The sequence below is a fragment of the Anastrepha obliqua genome, chromosome 3 (genome assembly GCF_027943255.1).
Source record: "Anastrepha obliqua isolate idAnaObli1 chromosome 3, idAnaObli1_1.0, whole genome shotgun sequence".
NCBI lineage: Eukaryota > Metazoa > Arthropoda > Insecta > Diptera > Tephritidae > Anastrepha > Anastrepha obliqua.
Window position 1 is genome coordinate 119,683,034 of NC_072894.1, and position 11,615 is coordinate 119,694,648.

The following is an 11,615-nucleotide window of genomic DNA, read 5'->3' on the forward strand; positions in this document are numbered from 1 at the left end:
TTTTGAATAAAAGTGGAGGAAAAGTAAAGGTGGACTTTTTGATAATCCAAACCCAATGCACTTAAAATTTAGGTTAGGTTAGTACTTACTAGATAAGGTTGCTTTGAACTTTGAATCTTGGCCAATTGCAGCCAGAGGAAAGGCACATACGCTCAATCCAACCCAGCTCTATCCTAAGTTAAATAAGGGAACTGGATCTGGATGAGGTACTGTGATGAGTAAAGGGCACAAACGACCATGAGGCCGGAATGCAAACCTAATAAAGAATATAATCTAATCTAATAAAATATCATTCTCGGATTAAATTAAACCATCTTTTGGGCTTAAAACTTCTATTTGTACCATATAGGTATAGTAGTATGAAGTAGATTTATTTGTTATTTACATTCAAATAATAATTTGTATTTAATGTTTAAACCGGTCGCGGTTTATTTTCATAGAAGTAAAAAAACTTGTATCTTGTTCTCCACCCTTCTTAAATGCAACACTTTGTTAGAGGGCGTCAAAACTCGAATGTCAAAAGTGAGGAAAGCTTTTAATTATCGAATCAAGGACTTTGTTTAATAGAATATGGTTTGAGGTAGATTTTAAATGGGGCGTACGTTGTGCATTTGGCGCTTTTAAGTTGAAAGACAAAATGAGCGTAAAATTAGCACGTGTAGGAGTAATTCACGTGATAGAGTGTGAACACAGCTAATCGATGAGCAATAAACTCGATTGGAAGGCTATTATCGATATATTTGAATTGTGTTGTCGGCGGCTTGTGTAACCAGCGGAAGATGCCATTTTGTCAATCGTATAAGATCTGGAAAGAACACCATTGCGATACAGCAGAAAAGAATTGGGAGTGATTTTTTACCATCCATCACTCAAAATTAACAACAGAGTAGTTGAAAGAGTCCCAAACATCAAGAAAAAATAATACTGTAAAAAGCTAACAAAAATTCGTTGAAATCCGATTACGGAATTTAAAGAACAGAAAAAATACATACGAAAATTTTGTGAGCTAAGAAATGGCAGACTCGGACAAACAGCTACCGATTGAGCAGCAGCAGCAACAACACCAGCAGGATGATCAACAAGGTGATGCTGCTCAGGCCCAATTGAAGTCGCTACCACCAAAAGAAATCATTGGTAATTATCCTAATAGCAAGTTATATGTATAAGAGTGAAATGGGGCGCGTGGTTTTTGAATACAATTCAAGCCAAATCCAAAATTCAGATTTGAAATTAACTTTGTTTTAATCATTAGTAAAATTTGAGTAGTGGGCACTAATATCGAGGGATATTTTTCCCAATTGAATAGATTTTAGCATCGTGTTGCAGCGCGCTGAAAATAGAAACATTTTACCTAAATACACACACGACGCCATTTTGTTGATACAATGTGCGCGGTCGCCGGCGCGTAAAAGTTCTGTTCGTCTACAACACGGTCACAGCTGTATTGTTTGTTGAACGAAATTTGGTTTATTGAAATTAATGAAGCGTTGAACATAAGAAATTATTTTTATATTTTGCAAAATAAGGAGTAGTATCTACGAACTATTGTTTAAACTAAACATACTATGGGTTTGTTTTTTAGCTACCAAAGTAACTGGCACCGTGAAATGGTTCAATGTAAAGAGCGGATATGGTTTTATCAACCGAAATGACACCAAGGAAGATGTTTTTGTACACCAGAGCGCCATTGCAAGAAATAATCCGAGGAAGGCCGTCCGATCCGTTGGTGACGGTGAAGTTGTGGAATTTGATGTGGTCATTGGCGAAAAGGGCAATGAAGCCGCCAATGTGACTGGTCCATCCGGTGAACCTGTTCGAGGTAGTCAATTTGCAGCAGACAAACGTGGACATTATCGTCAATTTGGTAAAACTATGCGAAACAAGCCTCGAGGTGGTCAAGGACCAGACGGTAATGTTCAGCAGGGTGGTGAAGGGGAAATAAGATCGGACGATCAGCAGCAGCAGCAGCAACAACGTCCGCAACGTAATTACCGTCGTGGAGGTGGCCCTGGTGGTCCTGGAGGCCGTGGCGGTCGCGGACGTCGTCGTATATCCAACTTTTATACACGAAACCCAGGAAGACGCTCGGGTGGTGGCGAAGGTGGACTGATAGAGGGTGGCAATGACCAGAACGCTGACTCTACACAAAGAGGTGGTGATGGTCAGGGCTTGCCCGCGCGACGTGGCGGTACACCAAGACGTTTCTTCCGTCGCAACTTCAATAATGGCGGAGGTCGACGTGGTCCACGTGGAGATGATGGTAAGTTAAAATATCAGCTGTTAAATAAATCATTCAAGTTTGAACCATATCACCAGACAATGTCATGATTTAAAAGAGAATTCCTCTATTGTTTATAGTAAATAAAAAATTTACATAATATAAATTTGGCCGCCATAGCCGAATGCGTTGGTGCGTGACCGTTCGGAGTATGTAGATTCGGAATCTATGTGCATGAAACGCCAAAATGTAGAAAACGATTTTTATAATAGTGGTCGCCCTTGGCAGGCAATGGCAAACCTCCGAAGATATTTCTGCCATGAAAAAGGTCCGCATAAAATAGCTGCTGTTTGGAGCTTCAAACTGTAGGTCCCTCCATTTGTGGGACAACATCAAAACGCACACCACAAATTGGGGGAGGAGCTCGACCAAACACCTAACAGAAGTGTACGAGCCAATTATTTATTACATAATATACAGGGTTGGCCATATTAAACTGACCCATTGAGTAACCCTATAACTTTTTACTGTAATTTGAAATCTAAGGTTTACGTCAACAAGCCAAAGACACTAGGCGCACTTAAGGCCAATATCCGACGGGAAATAGCCGCCATATCGGCCGAGACGCTGGCCAAAACTATGGAAAACGCCGAAAAACGGGCACATTACGCTATACGAGCTAAGGGCGACCACTTGCGCGATATCATATTCAAAAAGTGATGTAAACGAATCTCCTTGAACTAAATTAAATGTTTTTCACAATGAAACACAAAAAAATGTTTCTTTTTCCATATTTTTTTAATAATCACATGGGTCAGTTTAATATGGCCAACCCTGTATACATATATGAAGCAAGATGTATTTTCCTATTAAGCGCTTATCAATATTATCGTCATATTTCTGAAAATTTAATTCGAAAAGCTTTGGTTTCATGTGTTTCTACGTTATGTTTTACAGGCAATGGTGGGCAAGGTCCTCCGCGCAACAATCGTCCAAGACGAAACAGAAAACAGAGCGGAGCTGGAGGTGCCTCTGGTGGCGAATGTCAACACCAACAGCCTCAGCAGGTAAACTGAATAAATACAGCGAACAAGATGCAGTTGTCGAGTATGGCAGAGCATTAGAATCGGCGGTGATGAAATCATGTTGTCACAAACCTACTACATACATATATATATATATATATTTATATCACCAACACATTCACGTAACGTTTATGAATTGAGTTCAATTTTTAAGCAGCAATTGATATATTTTAATTTGCAAGAGTTTATAAGAGAATCAATACTGCCAGACAGCAGCTGTAAACTTCAATTAAAAAAAAAAAAACAAGCAAAACTTAATTGAATAAATATTAGTTCGGTTATCACAAAAACGCATAACCTACACTTATTGAACTTTCGTTACCGCCATTACTGCTGCTACTACTCTACATAATAAGTTTTGTTTTCCTTTGTTATATATATATACATACATATATGATTTGTTAATTTATAAAAATATTTTCATGCTCATGCATATAGAAAAAAAAACACTGTCATAAACATACATAATTCATAAATACTTTGGTTTGTTTTATTATTTTCTACATTGATTTTTAATTTATTTTGTTTTCCATTTTGCATTACGTTTCGTTGCTTTACCTGAAATACCTGAAATGAAAAATGCCAACAATTCGAAAAACTCAACTATCCACATCCGACATCCATATCCCGTCGATATACCAACCCTACCTCCGCCCGTCATCTTAAACGCTTGTAGGATGTTGGTCACGAAGTGCAGAATACTACAACTGAAAGTACAGCATAAATCAATTTTACGGTTAGGTGCCACTAATGTGATTCTACACTGAAGAACCGACCAACCAATCAATCAACCATTACTACTGGAGCGGAGTCGAGCAGTAAAAGCAAAGCTCGTTGGAAAACCAAATTAATTTAGTTTTTTTTTTTTTTTTTTGTTTTTTTTTTTCTTTTTGTTTTGAAAGATCCTTGGAGAACGCATTACACACTACTAAAAACGAATATCTAGAAACAAAATGTTTTCAGCTAAATATATTTAGCTATGCGTTAAAAAATTAAAAACAAAAAGCTGAACTGTCATCTGGTATACAAATATGCGTTTTATGTTGAAATTTAGCGCCTCGGACGTCTTCACTTCAAATTGAGCTTTCTATTCCTGCGTGAAGCAATTAGGCTGATGGTAGAAACGAAATGTCCGTCAAAATATTTAATCACCTCTCTGGTCCTATTTATTAATTTTTTTTAATATCTGTAAAATGTACATATGATCGTCATGTTTGTCCATTATTATATATACATATATAAAATATTTATTTAATAAAACGTGTGCCTAAGTTGAAAGTTAATTTGCATTGAAATTACATGCTTTTGCTATATAATGTTTGTCGTGATACAATATTTACCAATTTACTGAGATTAGAAATACATTTTCTCTAAAATTGATTCTCGGCACACATTGTAACGGGAAGGTATATAATTACATATATTTTTGCTGCACATACAATTTATGCTCTCGGCGAATAGTAACCAATTAAATTATGCTTTCTTCCAAATCATTTCGATAACGTAGCGAAGCTTATTAGGCAAAGCTTTTATAAAATATTTTGTCATCGTATCCTTTATTTTTGCAATATTTTCATAATATCAGATTAATTATAGTATCTACAACTGATATTAATTTCTTCTATTTAATGATCTGCCATTTTAGTCTATTTTTTTATTATGTATTTAATTGAATATGCCTTAAAACGTGTGGACCAAAAATTCAAACAGCAAAAATTTACTTACAAATCATTGAGGCAGGACCTATGCCAATGTAATATTTTTTTATACCAATATTATACGATCACATTATTTAGTAGTTTTTTTTTTCTGAACAGTCGGTCATAGCATTAAGTGTTTTCAGTGTTCTTGCAAAACATACTCATGAATCATAATTATACACACTAATTGTCCAAAAGAATTATAAAAGCCGATGGATACGTAAATCTTTTGTTTAAAAAAATACAAAAAAATTGTAAAACCGTGAATAAATCTAATTAGAAACTTACCTTTTTAAAGAGTATTTCTTAAATTGTATTAATGAAACAAAAATATTAGAACATTGGCGTCGCTTCGTTGTACCTCCATGCTTGCTCCTTATATTTATAAACATTGGTGAAAAATGCTGCTTCAAGCAATGAAACTCTAAAAACGTGCAACAAGGATGAGTACATGGGTGGTAAAACAATAAGCTTTTTGTTAGACTTAGTGGAGATTTCCGCTTACCTACTTTAGATGGTTACAATTTAGGTGAAATATGGAACTCGATGGAAACTTCAAGGAAGCGGGAAATACATATAAGTAAAAATAAAGTGAAGTAAAATGTTCTCAACGTGTCTTCGTTTTAGCTCGACGTTGAAATTAGAATAAATATTTTCTTGTCTATACTTCAGTTCCTGAATATGATGCTAGCGTACCAGTTCATCTTTACTATTTTATCGACAATTGACATGTCATCGTCATCATCACCTTTGACATTACATGGTCAAAACTGTCTCGTAGGAGCCACCACTTCGCTGTTGCATTCGATAATGTATTGGGTCTTTAAATAGCACACATTTTTTGGCCGTGTGCTTTGATTGGTGAAAGCTTGGTCGCAGTGGTAATAAAGAATATATCGAATTTTATATAAATTTCTTAAGAAGTGATTTCATCAAGAAAGAAATTGTCAAAGAACTTTTTTGAAGTGTATAGTATGACCCGGCAGTCGATTTCCCCGTATATGTATGGGGGATGTTTTAATACTGCGACAACAACAACCCGTCAGTCGGTTCTATATTACCGGAACGAGCCGCATTTATATCCGGCCAAGGACTGTCGCTCCAGCAGCATCCCCAAAACATGTATGGGGAATGTTTAAGCTGTTGCAACAACATAAGTCCGATTTAATGTAAATGTGTATATGAAAGAAAATTGCCGAATAAGTAAAACTACATGCCAATGGTAAACAGCGAATTAACGGACATGGTCGGAAAAGTATATTTTCTTCACATCCAACACTTGTAACATCCATATATTAACGACAGGTTAGTACGTTAACCAATTTTAGAATAAACTTGCTAAACAAGCGCGAATATTTTTAATAACAATATCACTGTTATTTCAACCTGATCATAGTGTATATATACATATCTAGTGATAAGATATGCTTGACGACATTAGCGGCTGACCCAAAAGTTTCGATCAATGTGATTTTAGCTCTACCTTTACATATCTCTGGTACAAATAAAGTATCAAAAGCTTCATTTTATATAAATTCGACCGAGAATTGTTACTCCAGCAGCATTCCTGAAGTTTATGAATAATGTTTTTATAACAACAAATTTACCTTAATATTAACAGAGAAATTATTTCCTTGAAGGAATAAGCCTTTCACATAATTTTTAATATCGAACATATTTAGATAATTTTATAAAAATTCACGTAGGAAATAAATTCCGCGATTAATTATGTAATTCAACATTCTCAAGTTTCGTATGTTACGTTTATCATATACTATTCAATGCAATAACCTCATCCGTAACGCGAGTTATTAAAGCATCAAGATCACTATGTTTCAATGAACCCCACAGCTTCATTAATGTGTTCTCGGCGTTGGCTACTGGATTACCTGAAAAATATAAAAATGTCAAGCATATGCAAAGGTAATAAATTGCCATATAGTTACCGTTTGTCGAATGTGGAACTAATGTGAGAAAGATAACTAACTCCTCAGCGATTGGACTATATGTATCACAGATGGTGTGTAAAGCACGCGCTGCCTCCGCGGGTATCTATAACAAATAAAATAACAACGATTTTTAATTTTATAAACAGTATTAATATACTTATATGTACGTGTATATGGTATATGTAACTTACCTCGTTCAAATTAACAATGAGTGCAACGCGACCCCGCTTGATTTTTTTTTTGAATTCCTCAATAGCATACCCGTAGTCTGCGATAGCACTCGGCGATGTAAAGTCATTTTTACTCATCTCGACTAATTGAAACTTTTCACCTTTAAAAATATTTTATTAGTTTTATTTTGTTGTAAATAATTTACTTAAATAGCAATAGAAACATACCGAAACAGTGAGACGCCTGTGCAGCAATATCTCTTACGAGATTTTGCGTTGCTTTGCCACCTTGATGTAGAAAAAGATACACAGCAGGCTTTTTTGAGCGTCCGTTTATAATATGCTCTATACTTATGGAAATAGTACGCCATAATTTATCGCCCTGCTCTGGATACTGTAAGCGTAACTTATCGTATGAACATTTCTTTTCGGAATTTTGCGTCATGCCAAATGCAAGTAATCCAATGGCAATTAAGGCACCCACGATTATATACGTACTACAGCCTATCAACTGCGATTGTGGTTTCGCATTAAACTTGTTTCTGCTTTCCGGAGTAAAGGTATGCTCCAAGTTTCTGGATGACCTGTTGTTCACAATACGACGGCTGCAACTTATGGGCTCTATATTGCGAGGAGACACTCTGAAACTCTCCGGTTGATAAATTGATTGCGATGAATACTCATCGCTGGTGTACACTGTCTTTGAATCATCCTCGTATTCATCATCAATAATATCCATATCTTCATCCATAGTTTCTTCAACCATGCGAATTGGATTTCTTCTGTTAACGTACGAAAGATTTAATGGAGACGACATCTTTAAAATATTTTATATCAATATATATAGAGCTTATGATAAAAAGTAATAAATATACGATCGAAGTAATACACTACGGGTAAGTACCAAACAATATTTTTTTGTATCTTTTTTGAGCCGGCAAATAATTTGTGATGCCAGAGAAATGAAATTTAACAACACAGGTATAAAATGGATATATGGATGGATATAAAGAATACAGATATTAAATAATTGTAGCCAATTTAAGGTGGACGTTGCATACGGACTTAGAAATATATTCGAACTACCGAACACCAATTTGTAACGTTATCGAACTCCGTCTGAAAATCTCAACTGAAGTTTAAATATTTAAGTTTTAAAATTTAACGTATTTGAGTACAAAGAAGTAAATGAAATGAATATTAGCTCAAAGCAACTGAACCCATACCCAGTTAATATGGAACTCATTTAAGCAACTGACAACACTGCTAATCCAAGAATAATATAAACACGATTTTAATTAAAGGAGGCTAGTAAAATGTCAAAAAGAAAGAGCTAAAACTCCGAGGCTACAGAACAAAAAACTGTTAAATCAAGTTAAAAAAATAGTAATCTGGTCACACTAATCACCAATTGCCCTAGTGTGTCGTCACGAAAATCAGCTGATATTGTCAAATTCGCTGAGAGTAAAGTAGCGGTACCATGATCGGCGCCACCTTATTATTCTCTCCATCGTGCTGCTAATTCAAGGGTAGATAAACGGTTGAAAAAGAAATCGTGAGGTGCCAGAAATAAGGCGCCTAAAATAATAAAGAAAACATTTCGTTTTTAAGTTAATGGGAAAATACCAATTGCGAGCATTTTACAAAAAATTTGGATGAACGGTTTTATAGCCTCATTTACCTTGCGAATTACTAATAAATCGTTATAGTGAAGGTATCATTAAGCTTTGAATTTCTACTCTAGACGAAAGTAAGTTCTTTGAAAATTTTAATGAACTTGTGAATATTTTCATTAAGTATTTTATTTGAACTATTTTGGCGTCGAACTCAATCCATCTGCGAGACGGACTGTCAACGCGCTGATGAACTTTCTTTTAAATAAAAAGCATAAAACAAGAACAGAAAGAGATTTGCCAAAGTAAATTACGCATGCGCCGTGGAAACATGGCAATTCGCTAGTTACATGCCGTTGGAACATAGCCCAAGAAGCACTTTCGCAAGCTGAATTGATTTATTTGATTATACATATCATAATTAATGAGCTACACGCGAAATATAAGCCGAAACAAACTAATAATGCGTTCACATATAAGTAAATGATCTATTTTTTCGCGCTTAACTCAAAGTCCGTAATTAAAAAGCGCGGTTTTCCATACAAAATTTCTCTACCAAAATCTGAGATTATAAAATAATCCTTGATAATAACCATACTTTTTGACATACAACCCTGTGTTTTCTGGTTTATCGATAATTATTATTACGAACGTAAGGAGAAGCATCAAAATAAAAACTAAATGAAATGGATGCTGGCAAAGAAAACAGGTCTGTAAACATAATTCTAATAGAATTTTTGTTAAATATTATTAATTATGAATTTATTTTACAGAAAAAAGCGTGTGTCCATAAACGTTTTGTCGTCTTATTACTTATTATAAAATGTAATATCGAATTTCGCATGCGTTTTGTTGCCATAATTTTTTGCAACCTCAGTAAACGTAGCTTGCGGATTTCCTCCAACTGTTTATTATTAACAGCCAACTGCGCAAGTAAATTAGCTATTAATTATTATTATTAATTAAAGAAACCAAAAACATCGAAGTATTCCACCAAAATAATTTCTATGAAGAAAAACCTCTCAAAGCAGTATTGACAGCTGATTGTCAACTTTGCAGGTAATCTACCATATGTGAACGGGTAGATTAATTTTGTGTATTTATTGGTAATTAATGCATATGTGAACGTACGTAAAATGGCAAAAAACATTCGCAAATCAAAATTTTCGAGTGGATGGTAAAAATTTCATCGAAATGAAAAATTTGCGGTCAACCTACTTCGATCCTATTTTTCGAGGTCTTTCTGAATTTAATCATCACAAAGTGTTTAAATGTTGATTTTTCGTTGTCAAGCTTTATATTTCGAATTTAGCTTTTTATTAGAATTCGATTAATTCACTCTTGTTGTAACTTCATTATTTGTTTGGTTTTAATTATCATTGATCTTTTGTAATCTAGTCTGTAAGATTGTAATCATAGAGTGATTAAGTTGAAATTGAAAATATTAAACCGGCTGTTCATGACAGAAAATATTTCCCAAATCATATACATCGGTTTCTATTGCACTTTGTGAGCAATGAACAGTATCCGTTAGTGAAATATTAGAAGCATCCATCTAAATATTTAAAGCCACGAAACGTTTTTACACGTACTATTACATAACGCACCTCGAGAAATATTTGAAATCATTTATGTAAGCCACTTCTTATATAAATTTTAACAGCTATTTTATGAATTTGTAAAATTACGAGTTTTCAGTGGTGCTCCAGGAGTTTAAACGTTTGAATGAATACCCACTTTATGTGTTCTAACTATGAAGATCGGAAATTCGTGTAGTAAAATAAAAACCTGGCAACGTTGTATAAATCAAAACTAAAAACATTATTGAAGTCGTGAATAAATAAAAGTAATAAGTTTTATAAAAGGAAATGGCTATGAAATTTGATCAACAGAAAACAAAACATCAGCTTTTTCATTTGTCTGTAAGTTTGGCAACGGTGCTCGTCTGCATGACATATATGCAATTCCAACGCAATTGGGTGAATGTGGGCAGCCTTTGGAATTCTTTGATAGTGCCTATCGTATTTACTGGTGAATTACTCAAGGTTCTACTTGCACGATACTACAGCCGATGGGATGATAGCTTCCTTACACAGAAACAGCGTCAAAAGAGGGCTTCGTACTTTACAATCCGTGAAATATGTGGAGGACTAATTCTTCAATTATTATGCACATTACTTTATGCGTTTGTGTGTATTATATTAGGAGCACCAGTTCTGCAAAGCTACGAACAGACCTTCGTTTTGGCACTTTTGCTTACTTTACAAACAACGTCTCCCACAGTATTCCTATTAGGTGGAGGTGGTGCATTGCAAGTATGTTTCTGTGAAAAACCTGATTCTATTACCAAAAGCGAAGACACCGCCCTTGGTTTGTTTAAATACAATGCTTTGGGTGCCATATTAGGCGCTTGGGCTGGCTCTGTAGTTGCGCCTTTAGACTGGGACCGTGACTGGCAGGCGTATCCAATACCAAATGTGGTTGGCGCTCTGCTCGGATGTGCTTTAGGTAACATTTACGCTTGCTCAAGAATTTTGTATGCTACAGCCAAGGTCTATATGAACAGAAAGCGAAACTAAGATACACCAATCGTTCGTTTCCACGAAACAATGCAAAAGCTGCCAATAACTAAGTAACGAACGCCTCAATTTCATTATATACAAAATATAAATCTAGTCAAAGTCATTGCCGTTCACCAGTTTCGTAAACGTATTAAATACACACTCGTATGTTTTTATCTTTAATTATCTTTAAAACATTTTTAACATTTATCAATGTACTAATAAAATTAAAAATAAATATGAAACATTTCTAAACGCTGCTGGTTTTAAATGTCTGAGGCAAGGTCGAACGGAAATTCGCATTTAATATTCACAATAA

General features: G+C 34.9%; 3 protein-coding genes across 3 annotated transcripts; 2 read left to right on the forward strand and 1 right to left on the reverse strand.

Moving 5' to 3' along the window:
- The first annotated feature begins 776 nt into the window (after positions 1 to 776).
- On the forward strand, positions 777 to 5,290 carry LOC129240378 (Y-box factor homolog). Its single transcript, XM_054876142.1, has 4 exons — positions 777 to 1,134; positions 1,583 to 2,260; positions 3,176 to 3,285; positions 3,980 to 5,290. The coding sequence occupies exons 1-4, from the start codon at positions 1,014 to 1,016 to the stop codon at positions 4,025 to 4,027; spliced, it is 957 nt and encodes a 318-aa protein (XP_054732117.1). The 5' UTR covers positions 777 to 1,013; the 3' UTR covers positions 4,028 to 5,290.
- Positions 5,291 to 6,237: 947 nt separating this feature from the next.
- On the reverse strand, positions 6,238 to 8,030 carry LOC129240379 (uncharacterized). The gene is made up of 4 exons (XM_054876143.1): positions 7,351 to 8,030; positions 7,144 to 7,283; positions 6,950 to 7,055; positions 6,238 to 6,892 (listed from the first exon to the last, which is right to left on the reverse strand). The coding sequence occupies exons 1-4, from the start codon at positions 7,937 to 7,939 to the stop codon at positions 6,771 to 6,773; spliced, it is 957 nt and encodes a 318-aa protein (XP_054732118.1). The 5' UTR covers positions 7,940 to 8,030; the 3' UTR covers positions 6,238 to 6,770.
- A 2,479-nt stretch (positions 8,031 to 10,509) lies between these two features.
- LOC129241061 (uncharacterized) lies at positions 10,510 to 11,551 on the forward strand. The gene has a single exon (XM_054877207.1). The coding sequence runs from the start codon at positions 10,604 to 10,606 to the stop codon at positions 11,312 to 11,314; it is 711 nt and encodes a 236-aa protein (XP_054733182.1). The 5' UTR covers positions 10,510 to 10,603; the 3' UTR covers positions 11,315 to 11,551.
- Positions 11,552 to 11,615: the final 64 nt, after the last annotated feature.